At 44.4% G+C, this 20,443-nt stretch overlaps 1 protein-coding gene across 2 annotated transcripts; it reads left to right on the top strand.

The window, feature by feature from the left end:
• Positions 1 to 258: 258 nt before the first annotated feature.
• On the top strand, positions 259 to 16,518 carry LOC132572697 (acylamino-acid-releasing enzyme-like). 2 transcript variants are annotated; one of them, XM_060240043.1, is made up of 22 exons: positions 259 to 418; positions 2,603 to 2,732; positions 3,263 to 3,389; positions 3,883 to 3,973; positions 4,308 to 4,383; positions 4,719 to 4,879; positions 5,528 to 5,665; positions 6,117 to 6,208; positions 6,625 to 6,665; positions 6,754 to 6,875; positions 7,403 to 7,463; positions 8,531 to 8,628; positions 8,982 to 9,033; positions 9,185 to 9,273; positions 9,844 to 9,982; positions 10,159 to 10,242; positions 10,337 to 10,417; positions 10,963 to 11,051; positions 11,517 to 11,707; positions 13,441 to 13,543; positions 14,758 to 14,864; positions 15,059 to 16,518. In XM_060240043.1, exons 1-22 carry the CDS (start codon positions 407 to 409, stop codon positions 15,159 to 15,161), a joined length of 2,187 nt encoding a protein of 728 aa, XP_060096026.1. In that variant the 5' UTR covers positions 259 to 406; the 3' UTR covers positions 15,162 to 16,518. The 2 variants fall into 2 exon arrangements, with proteins under 2 accessions (XP_060096026.1, XP_060096027.1); XM_060240044.1 differs by having other exon boundaries at positions 302 to 418; positions 8,558 to 8,628.
• Positions 16,519 to 20,443: the final 3,925 nt, after the last annotated feature.

The following is a 20,443-nucleotide window of genomic DNA, read 5'->3' as shown; positions in this document are numbered from 1 at the left end:
CTTGATCTAAAATTGCTAAAGGGGAGGCAAAGGGAGATCATGCAAACGAGTAAGTGGGGAAATAAGAGAAGGGAGTCACCCACCTGGATGGGCTACAACGAAACAAATCATCCAGCCACAACCAGTCCTCCCCGTTCCCCCCCCCCCCGTTCCTACCTCTAGTTACTGCCCAGGCTCCACCCCGGAAACGGAGATTAGAACTGTAGACCCACCCCTCTTCGCTATCGATAAACTCGGCCCCTCCCATCTTGGAGCTTTACAGAAAGGTGGGTCCGGGTTTTGACAGGCAGCTCCGCAACCAATGATAAGCACCTAAAACCCTCCTCCTCTCCCTGCAGAGGTACCCGACGGAAGGTTACGAGACTTCGACTTTAGTTGAAAGAGACGCACCGGCTGCTCCTGCGAGATGGAACCACCGGTGAGATAGAGCGGGGGGATTTTCGGCGCCTCCGAGATGCCCACACGCAGGCGCGGCAAGGGGGTGCGACGCTTGCGTGATCCCTATTGTGCATGTTATGGCTCTGCCCACAATGCCCCGCGCGTCCGGGGGGGAGGGGCGCAGTGGTTGGTGGGAACGCGGAGTGGGAGGGCTCCTTGCCTCCCCCTTGGAAAGAGCTGGAGAGGTGGTCTTACTTTTCTCTCTTCCGCTGGCCTTTGGAACCTTTACTCTTGGGGTGACGTCCAGTTCACTGTGCAAGATTGCCAGCGTGTTTTTCCCTCGATGGGTTTCCTCCTGTACTTTTAATAGTCTGCTGGGCTCAAAACTATTGAGGGAAGAGTCCTTGAGACCGTAGGGAGGCTTGCTACCATTGTCCAAAGTACCGTTATCCCACCAGAAGGCTATTGAGGAGGAAAACATGCATGGATGAGATGGGGATTCTGATTCTCCTCCCCTCTCCCGTTATCTTTCTGCAAGAATAGCAACAGTAGAGACTCCCTTAGGCTTCAGGGAAGTCTGCTCATGAGCGTCCCAATTTGATTTTTTAATTAATTGCAGTTTTATCACACCATTCTTCTATCATGGAAATCAAGACAGCATAGATTCTCTGGAGATCTCCCATTCAGGTAATGGATAGATTCACCCAACACCTGTGTGATTTCAGCAAGCTTACATGCCTTGAGACCATACTTTGGGACCTAGATATTACTGGCTTTTCCAGAATGAATAATGCTCAACATTAGGGGTGGCCAAACTTACTGACCTGAGCCATGTACAGTAAACTTGGTCCTGCAAGACAAGCACCCTTTATGCTTACTCTTGGGCAGGAAAGGTAAACAAATAGAAATGCCTGAGAGAAGCAACTAACAGGGATCTCCTCCCCTTTTTTGGTTTATGGCCCCCCAAGGGTATGAGAATCACAAAGCTGATGAAAGTGCAAGACTATTGATAGGAACAGGGGCAGACAAGGAAGTGCTGATGCTACTGCTGATCTGTCAACTCCATTCATGTCACCCGTACCTCCACCCGCTCACAGCAACAACAAAGAGGAGCAGCGAGTGAGAGTGATGTGAGGGTCTTTCTCCAGCTCTGTAGCTCTCTGAAGAGTATTCTAGCTGGTGCCAGACACCTATTAACATGAGCTGGGTCAACAAACATCTTGTAAATGTAAAGCAAATCTCTATTGTGAAGCTTGCAATTCAGAACTGGTCAGACTTCAAAGTCCTCTTCCATCTCAAAATTTAGTATGTCGAAAATGTGAAAATCCTAGTTCTTCTGTATTCTCTTGCAAATTTAAGTTAGCATCATTTAGGTTCTGAAATTCCTTTGATGTATTTATTTTAGATATTTATTATAACAACTTGTCAGAGTCCTGCTTGAGGCAACATACAGTTAAAACTATATCACAACTTTAAAAACTGGTGGACATAAAACAATATAACAACTTTCCATAAAAGAGAAGCCAGCCATTAGAAAGCTGATAAGATAAAAACCGTTATTTAAAAATTGATTTTTCTCCTGCCAGCATTCCAGGATCAAAGAGACTCCTCCAACATTCTTTTGAAGAAGTAATCAAGAAAAATCCCAGCTATAATTAACTGATAAAATTTTAAAAAGAGGTGCCTTTATTTTAAAAAATTATAGCGCAAACTTGTTAAAATTTGCTCCTGATGCAGCTAATAATCTAAAGCAATAGGAGAAAACAGCATTGTAGTTTTGTCTAAATACATTAAGGTTCCTTATAATGAATCAGGCCTACAGTACTGACTTCTATGACTGGTGATGTCTCTCCAGGATATTGGGTGGAGGCCACTGATCCTTTGGAGAGGCTGAGGACTGAACTTGGGACTTTTTTACATGCAAACCAGATACTCTGCCACCAAGTTGGGGGTGGGGGGATCAAGAGCACACTTCCTCCATAGAAGGCTATTGTGGCTGGGTTACTAGCCAGAACACTCAATATCTGTTTCTGTTACATTCTGTCACCTTTAATTGGCTGAAATGATGTCAGGTGATCTGCTTCATATCTAGTATGGCTTTTCACCCAGAAGCAGTTATTACTTGCTCTGAACAAATGGTTCATAGTCAGGTTGTTTGTACTACCTTCCCCTAGAGCCTATCCCAATTAATTATGCTGCTATGTCTTTTTTTTTTAATATGCAGTTGCTGAATAATACTGACGAAATTGCCGCTTTGTACCGTGAACTCAGCCAGTTCCCATCTCTTTCCAGTGCTTGTATTGGGCCTGAGATAACAACACAGTATGGAGGGAAATATTGCAATATTTATACAGGTATACCATCTCCACTGAGTTGTCTGCATCTCAGGATCCTGTATTTGCTTCATAGGAATGGGATACATTTTGCAGCCATAATTTTCCTCAATGTGTTTTGGGCTTTCACTAGGCTGGTTTCTGAGTTTTTAGCAGCCTTTCTCCTTTCTCTGCTGATCATAAAAAATAAAGCCTCAATCCCATGATTGTTGTCATTAGCAGGACATTGTGGACTAAGCAGGAAGCCAGATACAACCCTAAGAATCCTTATGAAACTTACTTTTGAGTAGACCTCCTTGGGATTGCGGTCTAGCAATGATGGGCCTTGTGTACGCACATTTGCACACTTGTTCTCAGTTTATGACTTAATGAAATTTTGATTGTGTGGGTTGACATTAAGGGAGCTAGCAGGTGCATGGCCATACCTTACAGCAGTGGGAGAGGACTGGATATGATTACTTCAGGTATTTTACCAGCATTCTGTGCTTGTGGCAGAAAAGGTTTTTTCTAATTGCGTCAAGCTGAACAGACTCTTCATTCCCTCTTTACAGAATGGTCTCAGCGGGACTTAGAAAGAGCTGAAAATGTGAAATTCTGCCGTCAGTACCTCATCTTCCATGACAACCACTCCATTGTGTACTCGAGCCCCTCTGGCAACTGCACTGAAATCAAAGGAGAGTAAGTCTCCATTTACTGTGTTTTACACTTTCTGGCAGAAATACCACACAACTTCTAACTCTTAAGATTTCTTCTGGTCTTGTGGAAGTGGTCCATTTCCCCGACACAAAGCATAGTGTCGACTCTTCATTGCCAGGGTTGTTGCATTCAGCATCAAAAGAAAATCCAGCTTCTGCACCAGAGCAACTCAAATTCTGTGATGAGAAGTTGTGTAGATTACATATAACTTTAGTAAATGAGCTTCCAACACTCAGGTTTTCAAATAACTTATAGATTTGTAGAATATGGAAGTAAGCAGCTCAGGTAGCACTTGATTTTTCACCTCAGCTTTATGTGTCCAGGCAAGGCCCTCTTTCTAATGTAAAATTTGCTTGTCTGAGATATGTCTGCTGTCCCTTCCTTGTTCATTCCTGGCACTTACTTAGCCTGGCTATCCTGGCCCATGCCTGCAGGGCTAACTTTCTGTATATTAACTGCTGGCTTTCCCTCTTAGGCTGCTCAGCTGTGACTCTCCCAGTGGAGCTCAGAAAGCTGTTCTGCGAAAGACCAGTAATAGCAAAGGCGAGGAAAAACAGTTTCTTGAGGTACAAGAAGACCGGGGGGAACTGACTCTGTCTCTAGCACTTTTGGTATAACTAGAACAAGACCTTGTAGAGATCCTCAGCCCTTTCATTCCCAGAACAACATGGCTCCCCATTCTGTCATTTGGCTCTGCAAAAATAATGAAGCTGTTACCAATCCCACCTTGTTCACCTCTCAGTAGGCAGTTGTATGTCATCCATTACACTCTGATCTTTGCTGGGAAAACTTAGTGCCTGTTACATGATTTGGAATGGACTTGGTTTGGTTCATCTCCACAAAAACACAGGGTGAGCAAAGAGTTCCAGGACTAAAGCTGTGGTGTGTCTAATCCTGCAGGTGTGGGAGAAGAACCGCAAGGTGAAGAGTATTGATTTATCAGCTCTGGAGAAACACGGCCAAGTGTATGAGGATGGTGAGGCTTCTCTGCTTGGATTTATAAGAAGTGTGGGGTAATCAGGCCCCCAAAACCCTCTTTCCTTCCCTAGTCTGGGTGAAGAGAGCTTCCTTGAGCAGTCCTGATATGTACTGATAGGGGGAATTTCTGTCAGATTTAATTATGGGGCTTAGGGAATCCTGGGTATAACAAGGTGGTAGAAAGGTAATGGATCACTGCTTCTGAAAAAGTTGTTAAGCCAAATCATATTTGCTTGATAAGGCAGCAAGGAGTGGGATAATGCTTGACCCATCATCTTGGAGCTGGGGGTCTGTGCTGCATTTGGGTCTGTCATGTTGTTCTCTTTCCCCTAGACCAGTTTGGCTGCTTGGCCTGGTCACACTCAGAGACTCACCTTCTGTATGTGGCAGAGAAGAAGCGCCCTAAGGCAGAGTCCTTCTTTAAGCCTAAAGCTCCTGAGCTGAATGTTGAAGAGGAGCTGAGCAAGACTGAGCAACGAGAGAAAGCCATCAAGGTAGGAGTGAGTCTTTGTTTTACACAGTACTTCATCTGCCAGGGTTCTTTTGGTGGTTGGCAAGCAGGAAGGTATGTTGATAGGCTTGAACATGGGAATTTGAGTACCATCTCCACTTTGGCCATGCTCTTTAAATGACATTCTGGTAGGGCATTGAAACTGCATTGTTTTCAAAGACGTTGCCATTCCACTTTCCAAACCTGAGTCCATATTGCTTGTAAGTCTTTGGCTGGAAGCGGCCTCTTGCTGTGCCTACAGAACATGGTATCAGAACCCAGCCAAGAATGCCACCTCTGGAATCCACAACTCTCCTTTTCATGATTTCAACCTATGAAGAAGCGATGATGGCTTTGGGTCCTCCTTTATATTTGGCTTGAAGGAAAGCACATTTTGAATAGTCTGCTCTGAAGAGGCAACAGTCAGGAACCGTTCCTGGCTCTCATTTTGTATGTGCTTCTGTAAAATGGTTGTACTTGTGTTTATGTATGTGTATGCTTGCTTGCTCTTAGGGTGGAAAGTGCTTTGAAGCATTTGATATTTTGACTGAAGTAAAGTCAAAACAAAGCAAATTGAATTAGTATCTCTTCACTCACTGCCATTCAGAGTAACAAGATATTTGCATCATAACGTCTTTCTTGCCTTTTCCAGGGGGAGCAGTTTGTATTCCACGAAGACTGGGGGGAGACCCTGGTGGCTAAGAGTGTCCCCGTGCTCTGTGTATTGGACATTGAGAGCAACAATGTCTCGGTGTTGGAGGGTGTTCCAGAGCACATCTCTCCTGGCCAGGTTGGTGCTGAGCAACTAAGGAAAGGTTTGGGAACCTGCAGCCCACATAGAGAGTTGATTTGAATGTTATTTTCTTGTCTTAGTGCTCCTCCTTCTCATTTACTAGGCTATCCATAACACTATAGAACTTGTATCAGAACTGCTAGGATATCATGGAGGAGTGTAGTGGATATCATGGAGGAGGGTAGTGTAGTAAAATTGCTGGGGTGTAGGGAAGGAGGTAGTCCTTAGAAGCCTGGGGAAACAATTACTGATCCAGTTTCCCTTGTCCCTAGGCCTCCACAGAGTAAGGAAGAAGGTATCTTCTATTAGCTTTTGCTTTTTCGTATTATATATTTATTGGATCATTGTTCTTTGGCTCTTATTTCAAGCATGCTTGATGTTGGAGATATGTCCTGCCTCGTAAAGTCTAGCATGTTCACCCTTGACGCTGCTTTCTTTCTCCGTCTAGGCTTTCTGGACTCCTGGTGACACAGGGGTGGTATTTGCAGGCTGGTGGCATGAGCCTTTCCGTCTAGGGTTGCGGCACTGCACCAATCGCAGGTGAGAGCCCTGCTGGAAGCAGTAGGAGTTCATACAGGCTTGCCCTTCCATAGCAGGATAGGCATGGAGTATAATTGAATCATGGGCAAATAGTTCTAGAAGCATTGGGCATCTGAACACCAACTTGGGGGTGAAGAACTCATTCAGCACATGGGGAGCAGTTGCTGTAGTCGTACAACTAAGAAGGGGGTTCCTGAATAAGATGCATGGTTTCCTACAAAAATAGGTAGCTTCACAGAGTAGACAGGCCTTTTCCTGTTCTAAGGCCTTGCCAATTTCCGTGTGGAAAGCATGCTGCTTCATTGTCAGGAAGAAGCCAGCTAGACTAGTAACACCACAGGACTCCTGCTTCTGTCCTGACAAGGAATAGGGCAGTAGCCTGGCTGGTCATCTTTGTTTTTTTTTCTTCCCTTCAGATCAGCTCTTTTCCATGTGGACCTGACAGGCGATCGTTGTGGTGAGCAACCTGTTGCTATTGCGCTCTTCTCAGCCCTTGAGTCATCATGGACTTTTCCTTTCATTATCTATCTCCCTTCCTATTGCAGAGCTGCTTTCAGATGATACCAAGGCCATTTGGTCTCCACGCTTGAGTCCAGACCAGTGTCGCATTGTATATCTGGAGAACATGGCTTTTGGGCCCCACCAACAGTGCAGCCGCTTGTGCATGGTAAATATTGTGCTTGAGTGTTTGCTGGAGATCTCATGGTCTCTCAGTCTCTTTAAAGAAGCCATGGGATTCACTGAGCTCCAAAAACCCTACTGGGCTCTTGGGGGCTTTTCTGAGCCCCCAAACATAGGGGACCTAATGTATGAAATCAGGCAGAGCTCTGCCTCAACCTGAGTCCCTCCATTTTAGTCCTAAAGGCAGCTGCAATTAGAAGCCTGTATTTGTTGTTGGAGTTTGTGGTAGTTTAAATATTGAAGAGTCTGGTCTGAGGAATGTGGATAGCATTTTGTGTTGAGCAGAGAGAGAACCAAGGCAAAATAAAGCTGGCGTTGTTCACCTAGAACTATTGTGGAGCTTTCCGTAAACTTACAAGTGATGCCTTGTCCTGAGAGAAGCCTACATGGAGCTTTGCAGTATCTCTTTCCTACTGGTGTCATAATCTGAAAGAGGTCTTCTCAGGCCCAACAGAAAGAGATCTCTGAGGCAGGGATCTGTGCTGTCATATCCCTGTTTGATCTCTTTTTCAGTATGACTGGTACACAAAGCTGACTTCTACTGTGGTGGAGATCGTGCCTCGGCAGAACCAAGGTGAGTAGTATGACATTACTGAAACTCCTGCAATGTGCAGTGGAAGGTGTCTGATGGAATTTGAGGGACTCTGATGAGAATCTGTGATTTTGGCACCAAGGATTCCACATACATCAGTGAAAAAAATACAGTCTTATGACTGCTGCATTTTATGCTTATTCATGCAGTTTGTTATACTGTACACATTCGTGTAAGCAAGATGACCTACTTTTACCATCACAGCTACAGAAATATATTGCAAGTGATGTGGAATATGAAGTTCTCTGGTGATCTGAAAAAGAGGAGATTCTGCAGAAGTAGAGGAAAGACTGAGCATTGAAGAAATGTGATGGAAGTTAATTGAATGCCCTTATAGGTTTCCTGTGCTTCCTTCTAAATCAACGTAGTTGCCTGTTTGCAAAGAAGCATCCCTTGAAAGGAATAATAGGGTGTTAGTTCAGTTGAGGCTTGGAGTTTGACATCCCATTTGGGTTTTGTAGCTTTTGAAGATGTCTTCCACACAATGGATAAAAGGAAGTACTTCTTCACCCAAAGGGTGATTAACATGTGGAATTCACTGCCACAGGAGGTGGTGACGGCCACAAGTATAGCCACCTTCAAGAGGGGTTTAGATAAAAATATGGAGCACAGGTCCATCAGTGGCTATTAGCCACAGTGTATGTGTGTATATAAAAAAAATTTTGCCACTGTGTGACACAGAGTGTTGGACTTGATGGGCCGTTGGCCTGATCCAACATGGCTTCTCTTATATTCTTATGTTCTTAATGGCTTCTGGAACTCTTTCACATAGGCATTGATATATCCAAGGGCACCTGGCCTACAAGATAATCTTATCATTAGTATGAAGTGGCTTGCTTCAGGCTGCCTGGGCTGCTGTTAAAAGGCAGTGCCATCACAGGAAACTTTTGCTTGGTGCCTGAGGCAGAACCCCCAAATATGGTCATCTGTACATGAACAGAATGGAGCTGACGGAATTTGTGTGTTCTGTTCTGGTTCTCAGCATTGAGCCTGTGACTTATTGCATGAGGGCTGTCACTGTCTGAATGAACATGTATTATCCCTTGCAGGTGAATTCACTGGGATCTACAACACAGCATTACCTGAGTGTTGCTGGGCAGCAGACAGCCAAAGGATTGTGCTGGACACAGCTCAGCGCAGTAGGCAGGTAAGAATGAACTATAGAATATCTTAAACTTTAGGATAAAGCTCAGCATAGTTTCAAGCCAGATGGTGATCTGTGCCTGGCTGGCCTCTAATGGCACCTTCAAATGGAGAAATTCTTCAGTATCAGGCCTGTTGAGTCAGTACTTCTTAACACCTATGAGCCACAGCGAGATTAACACCTTCGATTTCAAATAGAGCAGAGGATTAGCAACATCAGACCGTTCAGCCTGTTCAAATTACAAGTCCTTGTGCCTTTATTTATTTGCTTCTCACACTAGATTGTACCAGTAGTTGCGTGGGGAGCTGCTGTCTGGATATAGCCTAAGATAAATCTCTCCTGTTTTTTTCCTTTAGGAGCTGATTGTGGTGGATACATTGTCAGGCAGTGTGTGTTCTCTCACCAAGGGTATGTACATATTGTCCCGGCCCTGATTATTAGTGCTCTTCATTCAACAGCTGAAGCCCATATTGCAACCTGCTGCTCTTCAGTGGGGAACAAACAGAAGGCAACAGGCAAAAAGCAGTGGTAATGAAACTTTGTTCTTGTACTAACTCAGGGTCCCCTCTTGGAAGCTGGACGCTGCTCACCATTGACAGAGATCTGATGGTAGCCAAATTCTCTACTCCAAGCTGTCCTCCCATGCTTGTAAGTATCACAAGGCTAGGTAGGGAAGATTTGGAAACTGCCTAATAAGTGTTTGTTGAATAGTAAAGTAAAAACTTTGCAAATGCTTTTGATCCCTGATAAAGATACCCAAAGACTATCTGAAAATTAAATAAATCAGATTGATAGACCTAGGAATCATGGTAGCAAACTAACTGGACAAGTTATATCCTCTTAATTATTTGCTTAGCTGATTTTTTTTGGGGGGGGGAGTGGGGAGGTAAGGAGACAAAATTGAAAGATCATCATTAATCAGTGTGTAATTACTGAGAGCACTGAACTGAAATGCAAGTGTTACAACAGAAGCAGGGTTAAGATGCACACCCATATGTATGTATATGAAAGGTCCCTACCTTATCAGTGTTGTGCATTTCCATTGGGCCTGTGTCTGTGTTCCTTGTCACTTGCCTGGCTCATGCTGCCAGGTTGTGTTTGTTTGGGGGGGAGTGTTCTGCCACCTCCTCCAGCCTAATCCCCCAGACAAAATGTATGTCCTAGTAGTGGTGAATTCATCTTTCTCAGCTTAGCAATGATTATTTTTGTGTGCTGCAGATGGTGGCCTTCCTGCCTCCTTCTGGCAAGGAAGCAGAAGTAAACTGGGTGTGCCTGGAAGAATCCAGCCAAATTCAGGGAATCACTTGGAATATCCATACACTGCAGCCCCCACCAGAACTGGACAACCCCCACTATGGTATGTACCCAGAGAGGAAAAGGTTGGCAGTCTTTACCAGCTGTCGTCTGGCCTTCATCTCATGGCTTGTACTGAATTCCTCTAAAATAATTTGGGACCCTGGGGTTATAATACTGTTTGTGTGTCTAACTTTCCTATGTCGCTTCCACGATCTGCAAATGATCATATCTTTACAGTGGGTCTTGATTTTGAAGCCATCCTACTCCGGCCCACTCAGGCACCGGAGAAGACCAAATTCCCATTAGTGGTGACACCTCATGGTAAGAGCCTTTGTCTTCTTAGCATACCTAATTCAGTATACATTGAGCTTTCCAGTCGTTTCACCAGTCTATCCCCCTTTTGTGCCTCTTGCAGGTGGACCTCACTCTGTGTTCACTGTCAGCTGGATGCTGTACCCAGCAGTGCTCTGCCAAATGGGCTTTGCTGTGCTGCTGGGTGAGTAATGATCTGGATCCTTTTGGGGCACCAATGCAGCCTCTGTGGTCTCAGTATAGCCCAGAATATAACACTGGTCAGGAGCATTGAGCCTGGATCTTCCCTTGAGCCTATGCTGAAAGACTCTGCTGGGATCTCAAGTTCAAACTTAGATGATCAGGTTGGATGGAGGCTCTTCTTACATCTCCATAATCAGCCTGTTGTTTCATTAGGATCCTATCTGCTGCTGCTGTAAGAGAAGTAGAACTGGAGGAGAAATTGCACAAGCTTTCATAATTACCCTTCTAAAGAACACCAGCAGAATTGGTATAAAGGGGTTGTTACAGAGGGCAGCATCTTTAATTAACACTTTGGTTATAAAGCTGATCCAGATAGAAGATGATGGAGATTCCTCTCATTAGGAATCTAGAGATGCTGGAGTGAAACCTGGCTAGGAAGAACAACAGTTCCCTTCAAGACACTGGGCTTGAGCCACCAAGGAGCCAAGTGCAATGTTCTGATTGACACTATGTTGTTGATTCTCCCCCCCCCCCCCCACCTTCTAGTGAATTATCGAGGATCACTGGGCTTTGGCCAGGACAGTGTGGCCTCCCTGCCAGGGAATGTAGGCACTCAGGATGTCAAGGATGTGCAGGTAAGTGGAATGCAGTCTTCCCTTCCTCCATGTCCCACAGGAGGACTATACAAAGAGGAGTCCGAATGACTGTTCCCTGGGTGAAGGAATATGGTAGCAGAGAAATTCACTGAACCCTCAGCGATCACATGTGTTTTTTCCCCTCCCATCACTTGCTGTGTGCAATTCTGCCATATAGCCAGTTCAGATTTTCAGGTAGGCACAAGATTTACTCCTCACAGGTCTGAATCACCTCTGACATGTGGGTATCCTGCTTGCTTTCCATATTTAGGGAGCTTTTAACAAGGGGATATATTTAGTCATATGAACACTCCCATCCCTCCCCACCACCCCCCCCATACAATGCAGGTATCGAGGAATGTGCCATTCACTCAGCTGAATATTTTGATTAATTCTTGGACCAGTCTTCTGGAGGCTCTTACTAAGCTGCTACAGCCCTGTTTGTTGCATTCTTCTTCTTTGCAGTTTTGTATGGAACAAGTGCTACAGAAAGAGCCCTTGGATCCAGAGCGTGTGGCCTTGCTTGGTGGATCCCATGGCGGCTTCCTATCCTGCCATCTCATTGGCCAGTACCCTGATACCTACAAGGCCTGTGTGGCCAGGAATCCAGTTGTCAACATGGCCTCCATGGTGGGAAGTACTGACATCCCTGACTGGTGAGTGGCCTCAACAGCTTTCATTTCTGAACCTTTGCCTGTTATCCTTACTGATGCTCACTCTGCTGCTTCTTCCAGGTGCCTGCAAAAAGGCATATGTAGTCTGCAAAGTTCATTTCCTACTCTCTGGTATTTGTACAATTCCGAAGTCTTATATAATTGCATTAAGTCCCAAAGGTTCAAAGTGCCTGTTGCATTCAGCTTCTTAGTAGATTAAAATATATCCAGGTTCTTAATGGATTAACAGCACAATCCAGAAAGGGGGAGCGGAAAGTCTTTTGGGAGCAGACGAGCTGCTACGTGGGCGCAGGAAGGGTTTGCACCGACGTACGACCGGTGCTGCCACAGCGGAGGGGAGTTACGTGGGTGGGGGGCTGCCTGAGCGCCATTCCGCCCAAGGGCAGCGGCACCTGAGGGCTGTGCCTGAGCATGGGGGGAAGTGAAGTGGAGGGGGTGGAATTGGGGGCGCAGCCAGGCTTAGGCAGCTTCCTGAGCAGTTTGGCCCATGACAGGCCCCCCCTCCCGAGAGATGCAACATTACGCCAGCAAAAATAGTGGCGTGTCCCATAGGCACTCGTTGAAACCAAAAACAAAGGTTTCCTCTGCCGCAAACCCCTTAGGGAGTGGCGTGATTGCCTCGCCAATCCCCTTGCGCCTCGGGCTGACAAGCCCCCTCCCCAGCACCCAATCGCGGTCTCCCCTCTCCTAGAAATACTTCCACTCTGGTCTCGCATAACTCAGTTGTTAGGGAGAGGAGCATGTGGTAGAAAGCTCTGCCGGCAAGCATCCCTGACTGGCAGGGGGCATCAGGGCAAACACAGGGGGTCTCTGGGTGGGGGTGTCTGCTGCTGGGCTGCTCACTCCCTGACACACATTCCAGCCACTGTGTATGACAGCGAACTCCTGCACTTGGTACTTCCTGCTTGTCTTCCTGCCATTGGCAGAGTCTCTGACAGCAGGAGGATGTGAGGGGATTGATGGCTTCTCCATGGTCCCATGCAGGCCTGTCTCGCCCCCACCCCTACCTTGCCACCAAGCCAGGCTTCTCGTGCGCGCAAGGCCAGCCTCCTGTTCCCTCCCCGTGTTGGTGGGACATCTCTCCTCTGCCTTTGATGGTCTGCCCATCATTGGCTCTCTGTTTGGGGGTGGGTTGGGGATAGCTATCAGCCTCTCTGGGACTGCCTCTCCCCATCTTTGACTGTCATGAGCCACGGCACATGCGCCAGGACTGGCCAATGGGAGGACGGGTGGACTGGCCCTCCCCTCCGGCTGCCTCCGCCTCCCTTGTGTACCTACGCCAGCGGCGCTTCCATGGCGACTGTCTCCCTCACGGCAAGCTCCCCTCCCCATGCTCCAGCATGCCGAAGTCCTCAGGAAATCTACTAGCGGTGCGACAGCTACGCCACATCCGGCCGCCACTTATGTCTGGATTGGGTTGCCCAGTACTTGTGCTATAATATCAATGCATTTCATAGTCCAAATTCATCAATTTTGGATCGTTGATAGGACCCCTGTTCTACCAGCAATCCACTTTAATCTGTTGTACAAATATCGGGAGTGTAGGAAATGAACTTTGCAGACGATATATGGCTTTTTGAATGAATTTACACACAAGTGAAATGGTTATAAATATTTATTGGAATTGTATACATTGATTTTTGTAGTTATTAATTCATGGTGTGTTCTCTGCATTATTCTTCTTTCTGTGAATCTCTTTTGGTTGTGTCTCCCAGGTGCCTAGCAGAAGCAGGCCTACCCTATGATCCGTCTGCACTCCCAGATCCCAGACAGTGGACGGAGATGCTACTTCATTCACCTATGCAGTATGTTGATAAGGTACAACAATGCAGACACGCATGTATATTGCTCACAGATTTGAGAATCCCATTTGTCCTACTTCTCTTTCAGGACTCTTGATTTCTTCCAACTACTCAGAAACATAGAATCATAGAGTTGGAAGGGACCTCCAGGATCAACCCACTGCACAATGCAGGAAACTCACAAATACCTCCACCTAAATCCACAGGATCTTCATTGCTGTCAGATGGCCATCTAGCCTCTGTTTAAAAACCTCCAAGGAAGGAGAGCTCACCACCTCCTGAGGAAGCCTGTTCCATTGAGGAATTGCTCTAACGCTCAGGAAGTTCTTCCTGATGTTGAGCTGGAAACTCTTTTGATTTAATTTCAACCCATTGGTTCTGGTCCTACCTTCTGGGGCCGCAGAAAACAATTCCACACCATCCTCTATATGACAGTACTTGAAGATGGTGATCATATCAGTTCTCAGCCACCTCCTATCCAGGCTAAACATGCCCAGTTCCTTCAGCCTTTCCTCATAGGACTTGGTCTCCAGACCCCTCACTATCTCTGTTGCCCTCCTCTGGGCCCGTTCCAGCTTGTCTATATCCTTCTTAAAATGTGGTGCTGAAAACTGAACACAATACTCCAGGTGAGGTCTTACCAGAGCAGAATAAAGCAATACCATCACTTCACGTGATCTGGACACTATACTTCTGTTGATACAGCCCAAAATTGCATTTGCCTTTTTAGCCACCGCATCACACTGTTGACTCATGTTCAGCTTATGATCTACTAAGACCTCTAGATCCTTTCTACACATACTACTGCTGTCCCCCATCCTATAACCATGCATTGGATCTTTCCTACATAAATGCAGAACTTTACATTTATCCCTGTTAAAATTCATTTTATTGGTTTTAGCCCAATTTTCCAGCCTGTCAAGATCATCCTGTATCCTTTGTCTGTCTTCTACTGTATTTGTAACCCCTCCCAATTTAGTATCATCTGCAAACTTAATAAGCATTCCCTCTATTACTTCATCCAAATCATTGATAAAGATGTTGAACAAAACAGGTCACAGGACAGATCCTTGAGGCACTCCACTTGTCACTCCTCTCCAAGAGGATGAGGAACCATTCACAAGCACTCTTCGGGACCCTGTTCTTCTCAGGAACCAGTTACAGATCCACCTAACGGTAACAGGATCCAACATTGAACACTGTTTCTGTCTTGCTGTTTTGTTACTATAGGTTCAGACACCTGTTCTCCTAATGCTAGGAGAGGAAGACAGACGTGTACCCCCCAAGCAGGGCTTAGAGTATTACCATGCTCTCAAGGCCAGGGGCATTCCAACTCGGTAAGCATCTGAGCAATTTTGGGAAGTAATGCAAAGGAACTGTCTAAAAGGGGACTTCAAGGGGATGATCAAAGGGACTATAAAATGTATCTGATTGGCACAGAAGAATGATGCATCGGGCTAAAGATGCATCAGTTATTTTGCATGAGCAAAATAACTGCACTTTTGTTAATGGGTTTGTGTCTTTTTTCCAGTGTGCTGTTATATCCAGGCAATAACCATGCCCTAGCTGGTGTGGAGGCTGAAGCTGATGGATTTATGAATATTGCACTGTGGCTGATCCAGCACATGAAATGATGACTTCAGAACCTCAGCTGTAGCTGTTCTAATCCCACCTCCCTATCAAACAGTGTGACTGGCTAACAACAATTCAAGTCTCTTCCACTCAAAGCAGCTATAATGAGGGTTGGGTGCTCTGGTACCTTTTGATCAGGAGTGTGGAGTTAGATGGAATTAGTGACAGTGAATAGTGTATGTCCTGGTGGCCAGCTTAGTTTGCCAGTGGCAGAAGTCATCAGAAGTCATACTGTTGCCAAATTTGGAGTCTTATCAGGAGTTCTTCTGCAGGGGATTGCTATTGAGAAATGGCCCTGTTTGATTTTAGTGGAATCTCTTATCTACAGCGCTGGTTTTTGTGGGCAGAACTAGTGAGGCCGAGTCCCAAAGGACCTAGATACAAACAACAAATAAACGTTCTTGATTGTATAAGACTTGTATCTCTTAAATTTTGAGATGCTGACTGGAAAGTATAATCACTTAGACTGGAAATGATTGATCAGTTGCTAAGATCTTCCTTGTGATATACACATTAGATTATTTGGAAGAGGCAGTGGTATCAGCAACCTGGGATTCAAAGAAAGTGGTGATTTAGAAGACAATTCCATGAACGCAATACAGTCTTTTTGCAAATAGACACCTAGAATGGGCTCAATCGCCAGGCTGGGCATTTCCTTCCTACCCCGCCCCCCCCATCCTGTAATTGTGTGACCAGGATCTGAATGGTAATACATATTGTACTCAATGTGTGCGTTATTATTTAGAAAATTTATATGTCCCTTTTCAGAGATCTGCTTGAGGTGACATATAGGTAAGAATAATAAGAGAAGCTTTAAAACATATCAGTTAAATACAACCATAAAACAAAACTGGCTAATAGCATTTAAACAAGCTGTTCTGTCTGACTATAGATTCTTGACTATCAATCTGCTACTGAATTGTTCTTCTAGCACTCTGTAGTTACCACTCTCTAGCACTTCAACTAACCCTTGTACGAGAGCATGGAGACCAGGCATCACAACTCAAGAATAGAAAACTCGGAGCCCTACAAGCTTAGCTGCTGCTTCTTGTTAGGGTGTGGACCACTAACAGCTGCTGTGTGTTTATATTCTTGTTACTATCAATGATGGCAGCCCTCGTTGTGAGAAGCTGCAAAGAATTTTCTGTATATACTTTTAGGTTTATTTCATTTTCCTCTTGCACTGTTCAAGTATATTAACTCAGTATTGTCTGTGTTTTGTTGATGTTTTGAGTACCTGAAATTTGAAATATGGATGCTAAGCAATAGTATTTTTGAATCAAATTGAGCAAAGAGATAGCTGCTCTTAAATAAGAATGGTAGAAATTAGTAATATAATTAAAAGGCTCACTCTTTAAACATCTTATAAAAGTTCTAATAACCTGGAGCTGGGTATTAATGATGACTAATATCTTAGTTTTCAAGAGCTCACCTTTATACCTATGATTACAGTCAGTTTTAATTTAATTGTATCATTATCCTCTGTTCTAATAGAATTGTGTTGTTATAGTTTTTTGGGGAAGACAGTGTTAGCATCAGCAGTGGACAGAATAGGGCAGATGCTGAGGCCCACTCCTGCTGTGAAATAATTGTGTGTGTTTTCACATTGCAAATCGCAGTAAAATGGAAAATGGCAACTTTATTGCTTTATGCTGATGGATGCTAAGCTTTCACCAAAGCCAAGGGACAATTTGCTTATTCCATTTGCACACATTCTCTCCCCTCCCCCTTTGTTAATATCAAATCAATGGACAGCAAGAAGAATTTTATGACATTTCTGCATGCCAGACACAACCAGAGAAGGTTTTCCAAGAATTGCGTTAGACAGGGTGACAGAAAAGTATAGATTGTTGTGTAATATTTGTGGGTAATGTTATGGTAAGCAGTGCAAGCCATTTGGGGGGGGGGGGGGGAGGAAATCCTCAGGTTTCCTTTGTATCTTGTTCTAACAACTGGAATCATGTCCTGCAGAGGTTTTGCTAAAAGCAAAGGAATGTCTTTGCAATATTCCAACACATACATTCTTTTTTTTTGCTTCCCCTGGAGCAACCAAATGTTCACCCGGCACATTTCATTTGATTTTTCTTTCACATTTTCCTTTGTAGACTGGGGATTTTGAACCTGTGCTTCCCAGATAGTAAGCTGATACCACTACACCTTGCTGTCTCTCTGTTCTTGCACTGCCTTGTAGGACTTGTAGTTATTTCTCTGGGGAAGACTGTAGTTTTGTAGACAAACACATAGCCCTCAGTCTGTGCCATGGTGCCTTCGCATGTTCTTAACCAGCACACAAAGCAACTTATGTACAAAAGCTCACAATAACCAGCCATTTCATGTTTTCCCCTGGGTCTTAGGCTCAGAGCATTGACCATGAGATTTCTGTAATGAATGTCAATAAATCAAAAATAGGTTTGCAACTTACAGATACACACTTCAGCAGCATATTCAAGATTGCTACAGCACAGAAATTGTCTTCAGATTTTGATGCAATAATTCAGAGCAAGAGGTGTCAGTTATAAGAGTCTGTTAAATAAAATACTGCAAGAGTGCTAATGTTTTGAGCATGTTTTATTTTAAGTTAAAATAATCTTTGTGTTCTTTATAAAGTTTATATCTGCTACCTAGAATTACATTTTATGATACATGGCCCAGCCCAACAAGGTCTCATTTATATCAGAACTGGCCCTTATAATAAATGAGTTGGATGCCCCTGATCTAAGGCTTCATGCGTAGCTTACATATTGAGTTGCTGAAATATTCCCAAGCTTGCTTATCTAGTCATAATTAACAAACAGCACCTGTTTAGAGTTAGAAAAGTGGTTCCCTTGTTAGAAGACTGTTCCTACTGCTGTGAATCTTCATCCTTTTCCAGTGATTTGGGTATGTCATGGAAAGCTGCCTGAAATGCTATTGCAGCCCTTGAAAAGAATGGAAAGTACATTCATACAATTATGTCCAATCTCTGCTGTCAGTGATGCTGACCATATAATCCCCTCACCTCTCAAAGGGAGTAATTAGTGGAGGCAGTGTGTTATGGGAGCATAAAACAACAACCAGACGCCTGTTGTGACGGTTACTTGTGGACTTTCAGCAAGCGTTTCTCTCCCAGCTTATCCTGTATCCCAAGGCTGTGAGGATTAAAAGAGTTCAGCACATGGAAATACCCCTTTCATTTAGGTATCTTTCTGGACAGGAAGGAATGCAATGGATTATTGAGAGCGGTTGCCTTTTAGTTTTGTAAATTAGCTTGCTGCAGGCACAGCCCATTCATATTCCACTGTAAACTTCAGTTGCTTTAGAGGTAATTTGTCAGTTTAAGAAGGAAAGCTCATATGCCTGGACATTCCTTAATAGGTTGTCACTGTCTAAAATTGTAATCCCTACCTGGAAGCCAATTGTACTGAGTACAGTATGACCATGGGTCTGAGTTGACAGATAAATTGAGAGACAATGGCACAAGGTTCAGATGGATAATACCTGAAGGTTTGAGCTTTGAACTCCAGGGGAAGAGAGTCACAATCACGAATGCTCAAGAGTTGAGTAGATTTTTTGCTCCTATTTTAGGTATTTTTTGTATGTTCTCCTATCATTTATCACTTGTCTTGGCAGCTCCTTCATGATTCTCACTTTGCTGCCTCCCACTATCAGTGTCTTTTCAAAGTTTTTATTCATGATCCTTCCCACCATTTCCTTTGTCATATATCTTATAACAACATCTTTTGGTAGGTTATTTTTCTTGGCAAAAAGTGAATTCACTCTATACATGTAGTCATACATATTTTTGGTCTCATCATCCTCTAAAAATTCTGCAATTATTTTTATTATATATCCTTTCAGATCACCATTCTCTACTTCTGGTACTCCTCTCAGATGTATCTGAGTTTCCATTAATTTGCCATGTGGGACTGGTTATTCCATGCTTCCTTTAAAAAAGGAATCTCATACTATAAATAAAACTTCGTGGGTCTTAAAGGTACACTGGACTAGGGTTGCCAGGTCCAATGGATGAAATATCTGGGGACTTTGGGGGTGAAGCTAGGAGCAAGGTTGGGACAAGCATAATTGAACTCCAAAGGGAGTTCTGGCCATCACATTTTAAGGGACCACACACCTTTTAAATGCCTTCCTCCATTGGAAATAATGAAGGATAGGGGCATCTTTTTTGGTGGGGGGACTCATAGAATTGGACCTCCTGGTCCAATCTTTTTTAAAACTTGGAGGATATTTTCAGGAGAGGCTTCGGATGCTATGCTGCAAATTGGGTGCCTCTACCTCAAAAAACAGCCCCCTCAGAGCCCCAGATACCCGCAGATCTGTTCTCCATTATACCCTATGGGAATCAATCTCCATAGGGAATAATGGAGTGCCCAGCAGACATTTCCCTCCCCCCCCCCTGCTTTCTGATGACCCTGAAGTGAGGGGAGAGCCTCCAAACCGGGGGATACCCTGCCCCCACCTTTCAGTTATTGGGTTAAGAGCAACTGATGTGAACCATAATAAGTGATGTATGAGTAAAGAATGTAAAGCGTTTATTTGAAGTGTGTAATTTACACAGTGTTTTGTTATTTTCTTGCCCATCTGGGGTTTCGCAACCCTACACTGGACTCAAACATTGTTCTGCTGCTTCAGACCAATACAGCTACCCCACCTGAATCTATTTCTATCCTTGCAAGTGTGCCTGGTGGGTTAAACTCCAAACAGTAATGTATTCAAGGGCAGTTAACTAAACAAGAATAAAACCTTCAGGTCCAGACTATCACCTGCACTGCTCTGGTTTTTGAGTACTGTGGCTATCCTTAGCTCCTCCAGGGCTGTATTCAGCCTCTCAGCTTCCTTTGGAGCTGCTGCATGTGGCCCCACATCCTTACACAGCTTGGTTGTCTTCCTGGATTCAATTTATCTTGCTAGGCTGAGGAGAAATGCATGACAAACACAAACTGCACATGCTTTGCTTCATTTTAAGGGTGAAGAGACACAATCCTTCGTTGTTAAAGTGTGGTGGTGTCTGTGGGGTCATCTAGTTGCCTTCCCTGTGCAACTAAAAAGCAACACAGATTGGGGTTGCGCATTTACGAGTATGCTTGATTTTCATTAGCTTATATGGTGTTTATAATTACAAATAGGCCAGAAACTGAAGCCCCTGGCCCTTTAGTTTTTAATAGCAGTCCTTAAGGGCCCCTAAAGTAGAACCTGCTCCCTTCCTTTACTTGACAGTTGATGTTGGCTGAACTCGAAGAATTCAAAGAAAAGAAGCTGGGCGCTAGCTTATTAATCGAGGCATTTG

Source organism: Heteronotia binoei, chromosome 5 (genome assembly GCF_032191835.1).
Source record: "Heteronotia binoei isolate CCM8104 ecotype False Entrance Well chromosome 5, APGP_CSIRO_Hbin_v1, whole genome shotgun sequence".
Taxonomy (NCBI): Eukaryota; Metazoa; Chordata; class Lepidosauria; order Squamata; family Gekkonidae; genus Heteronotia; species Heteronotia binoei.
Note: the sequence above shows the minus strand (reverse complement) of the source record. Positions and strands in the feature narration are given on the sequence as shown.